This window comes from Entelurus aequoreus, linkage group LG22 (genome assembly GCF_033978785.1).
Source record: "Entelurus aequoreus isolate RoL-2023_Sb linkage group LG22, RoL_Eaeq_v1.1, whole genome shotgun sequence".
Taxonomy (NCBI): Eukaryota; Metazoa; Chordata; class Actinopteri; order Syngnathiformes; family Syngnathidae; genus Entelurus; species Entelurus aequoreus.
In genome coordinates, this window is record NC_084752.1 from 38,803,827 (window position 1) to 38,821,855 (window position 18,029).

Here is an 18,029-nt window from a genome sequence, read left to right on the forward strand (position 1 = left end):
AAAATTATATTTATCATTTTCAATTATTATTTATAAAAGAAAAAACATTTTACAAAAATCAGACTAAAAGTTCTCGGGGATTCCCCATTCATAAAAGTGTTCAAAATAAGTCATATATGAATATTATTTTGACTTTCAACACTTAAATCCCTACATCAACCTGAGATCTATCCACCAAATATAAGTTTTTATCATTTTTTGAGCAAAGACATTTTTAAAATGTCATTACCTGTTTGCTCTTGTATTCCACTTTTTGTAGAAATATAATTTTTAAAATGTGCCAAGGGTCTTTAAAAAATAAGCTGCGGGCCACACTTTGGACACCACTGTGTTAAAATCTCTTTTTAAAAAAAAAAAAAAATTTATACAGCGCTTTTTCTCTAGAGGCTGTTGCGTCACGACCAGTTCTTCCTCCAAGGGAATCTAAGTTACTGGTCAATCCCAAGTTCTTTTGGATGACATATAAACTGAGTAAGAAGGATCACCAGGACAGAATAGGAATATCATCAAGTTTTACTGAAATTTCAGGAGAACAACCCAGACTAATACATTCATACCGGCTTCCTAAGTTGTTCTAACACTCGTACGGAAGAGCCTCCTTCTTACACAGAAAGAAAGTCCCCACCTCTCAGGGAAGGAACACGGCCTCATTGTTCTACTGAAGATAAGATATAAGGGAGTACTCCAAGTCCTACATTCCAAGTCTTCAAGAGTAACACACACAGTTTACTTGCAGACAAATAGAAAGAGAATAAATCGAAAAACACTAGCTGTTTTCAAATATGACTATGAATAGAAAGAAATAACTCTTGCATATATATATATATATATATATATATACATTCTTCACAAGACTCAAAGCTCTTCATTTAAAGCAGTGCGGGTGCTGCTGGCAGCAGGTGGGTCAAGGAACGGCTGTGACTCACGGCAATGGAACCTGGAACCCTCAAGTTGCTCTACCAACCGAGGCAGGACCAATACTGCAAGTACCTGAAACATGTACAGTAACACATGTACAGTAACACACTCCTTCATTTCAAGCAGCTTAACCAGTAAATCCACACGAGACACGTTTGAATTGCTTACATTTATTTTGACAACATGTCAAATTATTCATCGACATTAGTAAAAACTAGCAAATATTCAACCAATTATGGTTAATAGACACCTGATGATTCAGGTGGTGTGACAGCATACTGTACATATTTCCATACAGACAAGCATACTGTACATATTTCCATACAGACAAATCATTCTCAATATTAAGGCAAATTCCTCAGGCACATCAAGTTTGTAAACCCAAAAAGCCTTTAGATGTAATTGTAGTGTTTTAGAAGAAACATCCAAATAGTGGATTTATATTGTTGGAGCACTGATTTTTGAAAGATGTGGACATGGCAGGTACAAGGACATATTGTTCATGTCCTAACCAGGAAGTCTATTCTTATTTAAGTGCACAATCAGGAGCATGTTGGACCTTTAAGGAGTCTTCAAAGTTGTCTTTGAGCGAGTGCAGTCCCTCAGGAGTCAAGGTCCCCACAAGGCCAGTAAAGTATACACACTTTTATGTCAATGACAGACAGCTGCTCCACAGGGTGGATCTCGCGTGAGAGGAAAGTTGATCATTTTGCAATGCGGTCTGCTAGAAAGTGATGAAAGGCGCCACTCAACATAGCAACTGGCGCTGTGGTCAAAGTTGGAATTGCCAAAAAAAAAAAAAAACACATTCTAAGATATTTAAAACTGCACCCCCCAATTTGTCAGGTTTCATGTGTCAGGTAAACAGTGACGAATGAATCTCCTTCCTACTGTAGTTTGCAAACATCATTGATTGCAATGCAGAGCAAAGCTGACAGAAGTTGAAGTCAAACACTTGATGATGTGTGCAAAACAACCGTGATTGTTCTGGAACATTCTTACTAATGTTTGCTTCTGAACAGCACAACTGAGGGGAAAAAGGGTCGCCATCAGAACCGCGCAGCAACGCTTGGACAAGAAGTCATGAAATGTGACATCATTCAATTGTAGAGTCCATGAAGTATTATTTCAAAGATGATATTTACACACAAAGGAAAGACTTTCCTTCCCTCGTCATTCAGGGAGTTGCAGATGAAGACTTTGTGGGGTCTTCATCTCACAGTTTGGACCTCAAAGGTTTCAGGTACTTCTCAAAGGACTCGTGCACCTGCAGAAGGAGAAAGCAACCATTAACTCAAATGATCATCTGAAGAAAAGAAAAAAAAAAGAATAGAGTTTCCACTGAGATGAGAACCGAGTCCCAGTTGTGAGCCGCTTGTATGGGAGCCATTTTTGATGCACATGCATATTGAGCCTGGACATTTTTGATGCACATGCATATTGAGCCTGGACATTTTTGATGCACATGCATATTGAGCCTGGACATTTATGATGCACATGCATATTGAGCCTGGACATTTTTGATGCACATGCATATTGAGCCTGGACATTTATGATGCACATGCATATTGAGGCTGGACATTTATGATGCACATGCATATTGAGGCTGGACATTTATGATGCACATGCATATTGAGCCTGGACATTTCTGATGCACATGCATATTGAGGCTGGACATTTATGATGCACATGCATATTGAGCCTGGACATTTCTGATGCACATGCATATTGAGCCTGGACATTTATGATGCACATGCATATTGAGCCTGGACATTTTTGATGCACATGCATATTGAGCCTGGACATTTTTGATGCACATGCATATTGAGGCTGGACATTTTTGATGCACATGCATATTGAGCCTGGACATTTATGATGCACATGCATATTGAGGCTGGACATTTATGATGCACATGCATATTGAGGCTGGACATTTATGATGCACATGCATATTGAGCCTGGACATTTCTGATGCACATGCATATTGAGGCTGGACATTTATGATGCACATGCATATTGAGCCTGGACATTTTTGATGCACATGCATATTGAGGCTGGACATTTATGATGCACATGCATATTGAGGCTGGACATTTATGATGCACATGCATATTGAGCCTGGACATTTATGATGCACATGCATATTGAGGCTGGACATTTATGATGCACATGCATATTGAGGCTGGACATTTATGATGCACATGCATATTGAGGCTGGACATTTATGATGCACATGCATATTGAGCCTGGACAATGGGCCCCTCTGCACCTGGGGCCACCTGGCTGGCACCTGGACTAGGAAGACTCACATTTGAAAGGGAACTGCACTTTTTTTTTTACAATTTAGTCTATCGCTCATAATCATTATGAAAGACATGACAGATGGATTTTTCATACTTTTTAATGCATTCTAACAACAACTTGTAAATAAAAGTCTGCTTACAGTGAAGCTAATGGAAGCTCCTCTATTTTACACAGCACATCCAAGAAATAACCAGAGAAAAACTGACATTTGGTGACTTGAATATTAACAATTGTTAGTGATATTGTTATTATAAATATTAACAAGTATTAGTCATATTGTTATTATAAATATTAACAAGTATTAGTCATATTGTTATTATAAATATTAACAAGTATTAGTCATATTGTTATTATAAATATTAACAAGTATTAGTCATATTGTTATTATAAATATGAACAAGTATTAGTCATATTGTTATTATAAATATTAACAAGTATTAGTCATATTTTTATTATAAATATTAACAAGTATTAGTGATATCCATCCATCCATTTTCTACCGCTTATTCCCTTCGGGGTCGCGGGGGGCGCTGGAGCCTATCTCAGCTACAATCGGGCGGAAGGCGGGGTACACCCTGGACAAGTCGCCACCTCATCGCAGGGCCAACACAGATAGACAGACAACATATTGTTATTATAAATATTAACAAGTATTAGTGATGTTATTATAAATATTAACAAGTATTAGTCATATTGTTATTATAAATATGAACAAGTATTAGTCATATTGTTATTATAAATATTAACAAGTATTAGTGATTATGTTATTATAAATATTAACAAGTATTAGTGATATTGTTATTATAAATATTAACAAGTATTAGTGATATTGTTATTATAAATATGAACAAGTATTAGTGATGTTGTTATTATAAATATTAACAAGTATTAGTCATATTGTTATTATAAATATTAGCAAGTATTAGTCATATTGTTATTATAAATATTAACAAGTATTAGTCATATTGTTATTATAAATATTAGCAAGTATTAGTCATATTGTTATACAGAGACAACTATTTATAGCAGCGCCGTGCTCACTTCCGTGTGTCCCTATGTTTACATCATCATTTGTGTATTGCAGCACCGTGTTGGGGTACTTCTTTGACTGATGCATGGTTTATTATTCTTATCTTATTTGATATTACTTTTTGTGGCTGACTTGTTTAGTGGGAGAGAAAAAAGACAACAATAAAAAGGACAAATGTTTGATGCAAAAAGAGGTAAGATGCGATTAATGACAAGAAATAGTGCATCAATCATGTAAATATACACAGTAATTGCCTTTGTGTCAAAATATTTTCTTCAATGAATTTGGATAATGCAAGCTGTGATTGATCTGATTGTAAAATGTCATCATTTGACTGCACTAAATAAGAACATATTATGTGTAGCCTTTAAACATTATTTTCCTACAATATTATGATATATTCCAAACATTCTTTTGAATAAATATTGAAACATCTGCTTGAATCATGATTTCAAAGCAAGTTATGCATCAAATCTTGGTCCTTTTATACTTTTGCTTATTGATTTATTACATTTTTGTATTTTTAGGTGATATAGTTTTCATCTTTGAAGGTATATTTTACTACTTTTGTATTGTATTCCTCCTTCTGTGTTACCATGTAAATGTGACACTGGATTGAAATTCTTCATGTCTGTACAGCACTTATGTACAAACCCCGTTTCCATATGAGTTGGGAAATGGTGTTAGATGTAAATATAAACAGAATACAATGATTTGCAAATCCTTTTCAAGCCATATTCAGTTGAATATGCTACAAAGACAACATATTTCATGTTCTAACTCATAAACTTTATTTGCAAATAATAATTAACTTTAGAATTTCATGGCTGCAACACGTGCCAAAGTAGTTGTGAAAGGGCATGTTCACCACTGTGTTACATGGCCTTTCCTTTTAACAACACTCAGTAAAGGTTTGGGAAGTGAGGAGACACATTTTTGAAGTGGAATTCTTTCCCATTCTTGCTTGATGTACAGCTTAGGTTGTTCAACAGTCCGGGATTCTCTTTGATGATATCACGGAGCGTAGATGGTGAAATCCCTAAATTCCTTGCAATAGCTGCTTGAGAAAGGTTGTTCTTAAACTGTTCAACAATTTGCTCACACATTTGTTGACAAAGTGGTGACCCTCGCCCCATCCTTGTTTGTGAATGACTGAGCATTTCATGGAATCTACTTTTATAGCCAATCATGGCACCCACCTGTTCCCAATTAGCCTGCACACCTGTGGGATGTTCCAAATAAGTGTTTGATGAGCATTCCTCAACTTTATCACTATTTATTGCCACCTTTCACAACTTCTTTGTCACGTGTTGCTGCCATCAAATTCTAAAGTTAATGATTATTTGCACAAAAATAAAGTTTATGAGTTTGAACATGAAATATGTTGTCTTTGTAGCATATTCAACTGAATATGGCTTGAAAAGGATTTGCAAATCATTGTATTCTGTTTATATTTACATCTAACACCATTTCCCAACTCATATGGAAACGGGGTTTGTACATGTGTTAAATATGCATCAATAAACTCTACTGAACTGAAATTGTACAGTAAAAATTCTAATAGATTTTAGGGTGAAAAACCTGCAGCTCATTCGCCAGAATCTTAGTGTATTCGGTAAAAAATACTTTGTACATTTTACAGTACGACTCAGGTAACTGAATTGACAGTTTTTTATTCCAAAATCTAGAATATTTTTTTCCCAGTGTGCTTAAAAAAATGTAATGTATTGGCAATTGCTGCTCTAGAAGATGTGTTTATCATTTCTGGGTGTCTGCGACAGATCAATTCAACATACATGATCTTTTATTGTTTTTGGAGCAGACTACTAACCAGGTCGAATGAATCCTGTCTCACTGACCTCTGTGGCGTTTAGGGGTGAGCGGCGGGCCCACTCAAACATGTGCTCGTAGACGTTCCCGTCGTAGCGCCCCAACACGGACTTCAGCATCTGGTCGTGGAAATCAAAGGCATCTACCAGCGCCACGGCGTTCGGTCTCAGCTCGGAGAGAAGCTCCTTCAGACCAGCGGAAATCTGCAGCACCTGGGAGCCGGTCAACAGCTCCGCCTGGGATACATCACAACGGGACAAATGAGGATGAAGAACAAGAAAAGTTGCAATAAAAATAATATTCTTCTATTTGTACCAGTAGGAAGTCTCCAGAGTTGTTCATGATGCCATGAAGAGCATAGAGGCGAGCCAGCGTGGACAGCACTGAGTGGATGGAGCCAGCATCAATCTCCCCCAGCTTGTCAGTAAACAGCTTCACCACCACATAGTGGCAGTGGGCCTGCGGGTCACAAATACATCTTTTACTTCCAGGGTCACAACTACATCTTTTACTTCCAGGGTCACAACTACATCTTTTACTTCCAGGGTCACAACTACATCTTTTACTTCCAGGGTCACAACTACATCTTTTACTTCCAGGGTCACAACTACATCTTTTACTTCCAGGGTCACAAATACATCTTTTACTTCCAGGGTCACAACTACATCTTTTACTTCCAGGGTCACAACTACATGTTTTACTTCCAGGGTCACAAGTACATGTACATAGTAATGTTTTACTTCCAGGGTCACAACTACATCTTTTACTTCCAGGGTCACAACTACATGTTTTACTTCCAGGGGGAAGCCTTGGCATCAACATGTAAATAAATACATACAAAAGGAGGCTGCTTAGCATGCAGAAGTCTGCTCTTTTAATATAAAATAGTTATGTAAATAACTGAATAACAATGAAACAGTGTCACGTCACGTTATATGACTCTGAGGTGTACAGCTGCAAAAGTTGAAGGCCTTTAATTATAAATGTGCCTTTAAACGAGTGCTGTGAAAAGATTGCTTTTTAAATCAGATGAATCACATTTTTGATCGGATTTATACACACTTTTGAACATGGACAAATCATGACTAATCAGTTTATTACTCGCCTGCCTCATTTAAATTAACTGAAATAAAATGGACACTAATGCAATTTTATTATTAGAATGTCATACAGTAAAAATGTTTAACCGTTTTACTTTTATTTGCTGAAAATGTGGTTTGTAAAGTGTAAAATGTTTGTGATGAATACTATTTTTGAGACAGCATGTATGGAATGTGCTTGAAGGTGGAAGAAATGTTCTTACATGGGAGGCTGTGACCAGGTCGATAGCACTATTGTTCCAGGCGTCCTCTTGGCTCTTCCTTTGCTGCAGCTCCTTCTGGATGCTCTTGGCTGCCAGCTCCACCAGACTAAACACACAGAAGGATCATTTGCATGACTCACGGACAAATGCCATGGCGTTTATTAGTCCGCCCTCAAACATCTCCTACGTGGCAGCTCGTAGTTTGTAGAGCTCCGCCAAGCCGGACAGGTCCTCCATGTCCAGACCGCTGGATCTTGCTGCGACCGGCTGGGACTGGACCCTCGGGAGCTGGGACTCATTGAGGTATGATACCATGCCATGGAGCCGCTGACCTGTTCTAGCCTGCCGGTAGCTCTTCATCAGGTATCTGCACGGAAAAAAACATTGACATTTAAAACGACTCATTCATAAACCTTGTTGTTTCCATTTCAGGATGCTACAACATTTCCTGACTCCAAATATCCTATTGACCTTTAAAGGGCAGGTACAATAACAGCTCCATGTGATGAATGAAGGAGTGTGTGATGTGTGCATGTCTGGAAGAACAGGGAGACATAAAGGGAAGAACTGCACCTTTTTGGGAATTTTGCCCATCATTTCCAATCATTATGAAAGACATAACAGATGGATTGTTTTAATGCATTCAAACTCCTAAATAAACGTAAATAAAAGTCCGCTTACAGTGGAGCCGATAGCAAGGCCTTTATTCTGCCCATAAAACTCAATAAATAACCATCCAAAAAGCGCCAACAATACTCCTTTTACATCTGGTGACTTGAATATTAACAAGTATTAGTCATATTGTTATTATAAATATTAACAAGTATTAGTGATATTGTTATTACACTAATACAAGTATTAGTGATATTGTTCTTATGAATATTAACAAGTATTAGTCATATTGTTATTATAAATATTAACAAGTATTAGTGATATTGTTATTACACTAATACAAGTATTAGTGATATTGTTCTTATGAATATTAACAAGTATTAGTCATATTGTTATTATAAATATTAACAAGTATTAGTGATATTGTTATTACACTAATACAAGTATTAGTGATATTGTTATTATAAATATTAACAAGTATTAGTCATATTGTTATTATAAATATTAACAAGTATTAGTGATATTGTTATTACACTAATACAAGTATTAGTGATATTGTTATTATAAATATTAACAAGTATTAGTGATATTGTTATTATAAATATGAACAAGTATTAGTGATATTGTTATTATAAATATTAACACGTATTAGTCATATTGTTATTATAAATATTAACAACTATTAGTGATATTGTTATTACACTAATACAAGTATTAGTCATATTGTTATTATAAATATTAACAAGTATTAGTGATATTGTTATTTTAAATATTAACAAGTATTAGTGATATTGTTATTATAAATATGAACAAGTATTAGTCATATTGTTATTATAAATATGAACAAGTATTAGTCATATTGTTATTATAAATATGAACAAGTATTAGTGATATTGTTATTATAAATATGAACAAGTATTAGTCATATTGTTATTTTAAATATGAACAAGTATTAGTGATATTGTTATTATAAATATGAACAAGTATTAGTGATATTGTTATTATAAATATGAACAAGTATTAGTCATATTGTTATTATAAATATGAACAAGTATTAGTGATATTGTTATTATAAATATGAACAAGTATTAGTCATATTGTTATTTTAAATATGAACAAGTATTAGTGATATTGTTATTATAAATATGAACAAGTATTAGTGATATTGTTATTATAAATATGAACAAGTATTAGTCATATTGTTATTATAAATATGAACAAGTATTAGTCATATTGTGATTATAAATATGAACAAGTATTAGTCATATTGTGATTATAAATATGAACAAGTATTAGTCATATTGTGATTATAAATATGAACAAGTATTAGTGATATTGTTATTAGAAGTGCTAACGCAGACAAACTATTTGTAGCGTCATGGTGATCGCCAACATGTGTGCCATTGTTGACATCGAGTGTAGGGCGGCAACTAACAACTAATTTGATGATCGATTAATCTGTCGATTATTACTACGATTAATCGATTAATAATCGGATAAAGGAGACAAACTACATTTCTATCCTTTCCGGTATTTTATTGGGAAAAAAACAGCATACTGGCACCATACTTATTTTGATTATTGTTTCTCAGCTGTTTGTACATGTTGCAGTTTATAAATAAAAGTTTATAAAAAAAATAATTTAAAAAAAGTAGCCTCTGCGCATGCGCATAGCATAGATGCAACAAATCGATGACTAAATTAATCGCCAACTATTTTCATAATTGATTTTAATCGATTTAATCGATTAGTTGTTGCAGCCCTAATCGAGTGGTAAACTGCTTCCTCGCTTCCTTTGCTCGTGAAAGTTTATTCTTGATCATAAATCATGCCTCTCACCTGGATAGTAGAAGGATGTTTTTAAAAGTTTAAATAAATAAAAATCCCACTAAAATTCTCAGAGATCCAAAAGGGCCCCCACACTCAAAAAGTGTTCAAAATAAGTCAGTTTTTTTTCTTCTTTCAACTTTGTTTTTTTAACCTTTAACTCCAAATATATCCATCGATTGAAAGTTTGTATTATTTCTATTATTATTTGATGTTTTTTCGTTTGTTTAATGCAATTTTTGTCAAAGAAAACTTTATATTTCCCTACCAAAATGTTTAAAAGTAGATTATTTGACATAAAGCCGTGAATAGGTCAATCATTCCTAACATTGATTTTCATTCCTTATTAGCAATAACAAAAGAAAAGTAAAAACAAAAAAAATGTAAAGCTGTCTGCATGGCAGCTTTGTGTTATTAGAGTCAAAATTGCAACTTTTTCTCCTTGCATTTAACCCAACTGTTAATTTTGCTAATTTGAGCTAATTTTGCAACCGTTTACCCTAGAGTCATATAACTCATATAACTTGGTATGTGACACTTGTTAACCAACGTTAACATGCTAACTTTTTAGCTAACTTGACATATTTTTCTCTAATTACACAGCCATGCACCTTACAGTCATATAACTTGCAATGTGACACATGCTAACTGATTGCATGCTAATGATAGCTTGCTAACATTAACATGATAACTTTTTGAGCTAAATATGCAACCGTTTACTCCAGAGTCATATAACTTGCAATGTGACACATGCTAACTGATTGCATGCTAATGATAGCTTGCTAACATTAACATGATAACTTTTTGAGCTAAATATGCAACCGTTTACTCCAGAGTCATATAACTTGCAATGTGACACATGCTAACTGATTGCATGCTAATGATAGCTTGCTAACATTAACATGATAACTTTTTGAGCTAAATATGCAACCGTTTACTCCAGAGTCATATAACTTGCAATGTGACACATGCTAACTGATTGCATGCTAATGATAGCTTGCTAACATTAACATGATAACTTTTTGAGCTAAATATGCAACCGTTTACTCCAGAGTCATATAACTTGCAATGTGACACATGCTAACTGATTGCATGCTAATGATAGCTTGCTAACATTAACATGATAACTTTTTGAGCTAAATATGCAACCGTTTACTCCAGAGTCATATAACTTGCAATGTGACCCATGCTAACTGATTGCATGCTAACGATAGCTTGCTAACATTAACATGATAACTTTTTGAGCTAAATATGCAACCGTTTACTCCAGAGTCATATAACTTGGTACTTGACACTTGTTAACTGTTCGTATGCTAGCAAGCTAATATTAGCATGCTAACTCTTTTTGCTTATTTTTCACTTTTTTCTCTGCTTCCGCAGTCATACACCTTACAGCTATGTTACTTGATATGTGAGACGTGCTAACGGTTAGCATGCCATTGTTAGCACACATGCTAAGTGTTAGCATTTTAATGTGCGCATGCTAATGTTTTAGGCTAGCTCTGTAGCTCATTTTGTACAATTACACCTAAAACTCACGGATTGGGACACTCGGCACCATCTTCAAAGTACAACGGCTTCCAACGCCCCCCGGCCAGAGGTCCAGGGCGCAGATAGCAGGCCCGTCAAAATTTCCGCGGGAATTTTCTAGTTCCACTTTTTTACGTTTTTCAAAATTGAGTAGCATGTGCCACAGGCCGTTAAAAAAGCACTTTGGACACCCCCTACTGACACACCTGGCCGTCTGTAGCATCATGACCGTGTTCTCTCCTTCGTAAGTGCAGGTCGGGGTGAACTCCACGTAAATGTCCGGCAAGGCGCTACTGCGGGAGTAGCCGTGACCGCCACACGACATGCGGCACACCTCGATGGCAGAGTTGGCCGCCCACGTGGTGAAAGCCTTCAGGCCCGCAGACAGGGCGTGGAGCTGGGGAATGGAGCGCATAAAAGGTTAAAAAGAACAATATTCAGTAAAGGTATGCACTGCAATATGTGATATTTACGTGTACCTCTGGAAGCTGACTGAAGTCCCCCTGGTGGATATCTGCGGTGATGCGGTGGTACGTGTCATTCATGTACTGGCCGACAAAAGTGAAGGCGTAAGCCATGGCGAGCACGGGGAACAGTTTGTATTGCTGCGTCTGGTACTCCAGGATCTGGGGCTCTGGCTCTCTGCAGGACAACAAGACTTTCCCATAAATACTGCCATGTGGCCCTCAGTGAAAACCACTTTACAGCCTTATTCCAAAATGGAATACATTCATGTTTGTCCTCAAAATTCTATACACAATACCTTGTAATGACAATATTTTTCAAACATTTTGCCAATTGACTAAAAATACAAATCTAAGAAATCCCATGCCTTTGCCACGAAGCTGGAAAGTGAGCTCAGGTGCATCCTGTTTCAACTGAGATCTTCCTACAGCTTCATTGGAGCCCACCTGTCTTTATAGAAGGTTTTCACTTCAAAATACACCCGGGTGGGACTTTAGATCGATTCTCTGGTCTGATTAGACAAAGATTTAACCCTTTGGGGTGTTTGGAGGAACCCAGGCCAATACAGTGAAGCATGGTGCTGTGGGGAACTGAGAGGCTAGTCAGGATAGAGGGAAAGATGAATGCAGAAATGTACTGAGACATCCTGGATGAAAACCTGCTCCAGAGCGCTCTTGAACTCAGCCCGGTTCATCTTCCAGCAGGACAAGGACCCCAAGCACACAGGCAAAATATTAAAAGGAATGTCTTCAGGACAACTTTGTAAATGTCCTAGAGTGGCCTAGCTAGAGCCCAGACTTCAATCCCATCGAAGATCTCTGGAGAGATGTGAAAATGGCTGTGCACAAACGCTCCTCATCCAACCTCATGGAGCTGCAAAGGGGAATGGGCCAAAGTGCCCAAAGATGGTGTGCCAGGTTTGTGGTGTGGTATTTCAAAAAGACTTGAGGTTTAATTGCTGCATCAACAAAGTCTTGTCAGTACTTACCGTATTTTTTGGACTATAAGTGGCAGTTTTTTTCATAGTTTGGTACGACTTATACTCAGGAGTGACTTATGTGTGAAATGATTACAATAATGCACTATATTAATTTATATTATTATGTTTTGTCAACTTGTATGTTTTTGTCATTGCCTGAAATAAATAAATAAATGAAAAAAAAATGAATGAAAATTAACACATTAGCGTAAAATATCAAATAATATTATTGATGTCATTGACGTAAGAGACTAGACGTATAAGATTTCATGGGATTTAGCGATTAGGAGTGACAGATTGTTTGGTAAACGTATAGCATGTTCTATATGTTATAGTTATTTGAATGACTCTTACCATAATATGTTACGTTAACATAGCAGTTGGTTATTTATGCCTCATATAACGTACACTTATTCAGCCTGTTGTTCACTATTCTTTAGACATTTTAAATTGCCTTTCAAATGTCTATTCTTGCTGTTGGCTTTTATCAAATACATTTCCACAAAAAATGTGACTTATACTCCAGTGTGACTTCTATATGTTTTTTTCCTTCTTTATTATGCATTTCCGGTCCGTGCGATTTATACTCGGAAAAATACGGTACTGTATATGTACATGTGATTGATGACTTATTCATTCTCAATACATTTGCTACATTTCTGAAAACACACGTCCCACATTGTCATTATGGAGTATTGTGTGTAGAATTTTGTGGACAAAAATCAATGTATTCCATTTTAATATAATATAAATCTAAATAAGGCTGTAACACAATGTGGAAAAAGTGAAGTGCTGTAAATACTCTCCTAAAAATGAAAAACGTTTGCTTGACAGTGACTGACCCGGCACGGATCTCCGACTGGTGGCGCACGGCGCTGTAGCGTATGGCGATGGTGCTGGACTTGGCGAGGACGCGAGCAGACTCGCCTACAATCATGGAGCGGATGAAAACCATGGTGCCGTAAGTCAGCTTGGCACTGGGAGGCTTGATGTAGGTTCCATCCGGGTCCACCTAGGGAGACAATTGTTGGGATGCAAAATGAAATATTTAGAAGAAACAATTCACAGTGGTGCCTCAACTTACGAGTATTTGTGTTCTGCTTTAAATTGTGAGCATACTTTAAGTTAGGAGCCGTGAGATGGATAAGCTATTGCTAGCATTAGCTTATAGCTAGCAATGGAAATAAGGTTGTTTTCCAACCATTAAAAAGCAAACTTCAGCATCCTCCTCCTACTGAGGCTTGCTCCTCCACCCACGCCTGAAGCTGTTCTGGGTGTCCCAAGGCTCTGTTGCGCTACCAATCTTCAAGGTCCTCGCCGCTCTTGCTGTTTGTTGCCTAGCAACACTGAAAAGCATCAACTCTTCTCTACTACAAGACGGACTGTGCCAGATAGCACAACTTGGAATATCTCTGCTGTTATTGACCAGCCTTCCCTTTTCGCTAACTTGGCTTGTTGTACAGCAGGGGTGTCCAAACTATGGCCCGCACGCCAAGTGTTGCACGCCAGTGTCTTCAATCTGACGGCAGGAGTATTCAGTTTAACAGTCTTCATTTTAGCCTCAAACGCACCTGACTTAATGATCTACTTGCTCATTTCCACGCTACATCTGCATGACTTTTTTTGAAGGGCTTCCATTATGCAAAACCAACTTTTTCTACCTACTAGTTACCTGTTTGAGTTTGAGTTTATTTGGAACATGCATGCATACAACATGATACATCACACATGCATGCATACAACATGATGCATCACACATGCATGCATACAACATGATACATCACACGTGCATGCATACAACATGATGCATCACACATGCATGCATACAACATGATACATCACACATGCATGCATACAACATGATACATCACACATGCATGCGTACAACATGATGCATCACACATGCATGCATACAACATGATACATCACACATGCATGCGTACAACATGATACATCACACATGCATGCATACAACATGATACATCACACATGCATGCATACAACATGATACATCACACATGCATGCATACAACATGATACATCACACATGCATGCATACAACATGATACATCACACATGCTTGCATACAACATGATACATCACACATGCATGCGTACAACATGATACATCACACATGCACGCGTACAACATGATACATCACACATGCATGCATACAACATGATACATCACACATGCATGCATACAACATGATACATCACACATGCATGCATACAACATGATACATCACACATGCATGCATACAACATGATACATCACACATGCACGCATACAACATGATACATCCCACATGCATGCATACAACATGATACATCACACATGCTTGCATACAACATGATACATCACACATGCATGCGTACAACATGATACATCACACATGCACGCGTACAACATGATACATCACACATGCATGCATACAACATGATACATCACACATGCATGCATACAACATGATACATCACACATGCATGCATACAACATGATACATCACACATGCATGCATACAACATGATACATCACACATGCATGCATACAACATGATACATCACACATGCATGCATACAACATGATACATCACACATGCACGCATACAACATGATACATCACACATGCATGCATACAACATGATACATCACACATGCATGCATACAACATGATGCATCACACGTGCATGCATACAACATGATACATCACACGTGCATGCATACAACATGATGCATCACACATGCATGCATACAACATGATACATCACACATGCATGCATACAACATGATACATCACACATGCACGCATACAACATGATACATCACACATGCATGCATACAACATGATACATCACACATGCATGCATACAACATGATGCATCACACATGCATGCATACAACATGATGCATCACACATGCATGCATACAACATGATGCATCACACATGCATGCATACAACATGATACATCACACATGCATGCATACAACATGATACATCACACATGCATGCGTACAACATGATACATCACACATGCATGCATACAACATGATACATCACACATGCATGCATACAACATGATACATGTATTATTTTATTTATCATTTATGATACATCACAATGTCCAGTTTCTCTATTCAACATGTTGGAAAAGGAGTAGGAAGAAGCAGAGTTTATTTAATCCTACCCCTTTTCCTTTACATAACAGTTGCTAAAACGTTGGTTCACTTCCTGTTCTCAATGTATTCACAATATACTCCATAAGTAATAACAATACAAATAAATAATTGGTGAAGTAAGTTATATTTCATATGGTGAGATGAGTAAGATTATCTTGAAAATGAATGGATAGATGAAATAAATTCAGAATGTTTATTATCATGGTTCTTCTTCTTTGTACTTTGTAAACACTTTAAGTTTGAAGAGTTTCTTGAAGTGGATCATATTAGTACATTGTTTATTAATCCATTCCATCATTTAATTCCACATATTGATATACTGAAGGTCTTAAGTGTTGTACGTGCATACAAATGTTTTAAATTACATTTTTCTCTAAGATTATATTTCTCTTCTTTTGTTGAGAAGAATTGTTGTACATTCTTGGCTAGCAGGTTATAGTTTGCTTTGTGTATCATTTTAGCTGTTTGCAAATTCACTATGTGGTGAAATTTCAGTATTTTCGATTCAATAAACAAAGTGTTTGTATGTTGTCTATATCCAACATGATGTATTATTATAACTCATCTTTTTTGTAACAGTTAATGAATGAAGTGTACTTTTGTACTTATTTCCCATATTTCTACACAATAAGTCAGATATGTAACACTAGTGAGCAGTAGAGAATATGAAGTCATTTTTGGTCTAGAACATGTTTTGCTTTATTCATTATTGACGTCTTTCTTGCTACTTTATGTTGTATAATTATTACATGAGATTTCCAGTTCGATTTATCATCAATTATTATACCTCGAAATGTGGTTTCATTTACTCTTTCAATTTCTATTCCGTCTATTTGTATTTGTGTTTGACTTTCTCTTCTACTGTTACCAAATAGCATTATTTTACTTTTACTGAGATTCAAAGATAGTCTGTTTTTGTCAAACCATCTTTTTAATTTGTTATTATTTGCATTATCTTCTGTGTGTTCTCTCCTGAACAAAACGCTGTTGTATTGTCCGCAAATAATACTAACTTTAAATCTTTTGTAACTTTACAAATGTCATTTGTTGTTGTTGTGTATTTGGGATCTGCATAAGTCCCAAATATTTGAAATGAAACCGTCGAGGCGTTGCGGAGATACCGTATCCCACGCAGGGCTAATTAATAGATTTTTAGTCGCCAACGGCCATAATGTTTTGTATTCAACAAATACTTTTTATAAAACGCCCACAGACACTGAAATGCTGTGTTGTTTATGCTACGGTGCCATCTTTGGGATGAGTTTGTTCGCTGCACTCACTACAGTATTTCCTTCTGTTTTTAGTGCTTTGAACCGGAAGTACAACTGTCGTTCAGTCATAGCTTTTCTACTTGTATGATTTCTTAATTCATCACTTCCAGCAACATTTGTAAGTTTTACAATATAACTAAAACATTTTATACTTACTGTACTAAACCGTGATATGTTTGATAGTGTTTTCACGCATTTTTGTACGTGCTATCATAACTTAATCAAGCTAGCACCACTAGCATTAGCGTATATGCTAACCCATTTAGAAGTGTCTGTCTGTCTTAGTACTATTAACTTAAAATGGCATTCTTTTTGTATTGTTTTAGTTTCATCAATTCCAAAACGTCACCGCGGAGTTATTGAGTCTGTTTAGCAGATTGGAGCACTAGCTTGCGCAGCTAGTGGGTTCATGACCATGACTTCTGTTTTGTTTGATCAGCCGTTTTACTGCTATGTTACAGACACCATTTAGAAACAATTAATGTATGTAAATAAACATTTACAAAATATTTCTGTGTAAATAACTCATTTCACAACATATATATCTGCGGCTTATAGTCCTGTGTGGCTTGTATATGGAAAAATAGATTTTTCTTCTCACATTTAGTGGGTGTGGCTTATATACACCGGTGCCCTCTATAGTCCTGAAAATACAGTATTAATCAAACAATCCTTTGTACTTCCTGTAAATTAATCCTATGCAACAGCCAATGATCCATATATGGTAGAACGTTACCCAGAGTGTTTTGCACGAGTCCGCCACTGTAGACCGCGCTGCAGT

At 36.4% G+C, this 18,029-nt stretch overlaps 1 protein-coding gene across 4 annotated transcripts in view; it reads right to left on the minus strand.

Annotated features, from left to right (window-relative positions):
- Positions 1 to 927: 927 nt before the first annotated feature.
- acox1 (acyl-CoA oxidase 1, palmitoyl) overlaps positions 928 to 18,029 on the minus strand; it is a 33,188-nt gene continuing 16,086 nt past the window's right edge. For 2 of the 4 annotated variants that reach the window (XM_062033156.1, XM_062033158.1), the window contains exons 7-14: positions 13,641 to 13,810; positions 11,834 to 11,996; positions 11,561 to 11,751; positions 7,573 to 7,752; positions 7,386 to 7,491; positions 6,398 to 6,541; positions 6,112 to 6,318; positions 929 to 2,185 (exon numbers count right to left, since the gene is read on the minus strand). In XM_062033156.1, the coding sequence (XP_061889140.1) occupies positions 2,135 to 2,185; positions 6,112 to 6,318; positions 6,398 to 6,541; positions 7,386 to 7,491; positions 7,573 to 7,752; positions 11,561 to 11,751; positions 11,834 to 11,996; positions 13,641 to 13,810 (1,212 nt within the window). In that variant the 3' untranslated portion in view covers positions 929 to 2,134. Of the gene's footprint in view, positions 2,186 to 6,111; positions 6,319 to 6,397; positions 6,542 to 7,385; positions 7,492 to 7,572; positions 7,753 to 11,560; positions 11,752 to 11,833; positions 11,997 to 13,640; positions 13,811 to 18,029 lie in introns of all 4 variants that reach the window. The other 2 variants (XM_062033160.1, XM_062033157.1) reach the window with 2 other exon arrangements.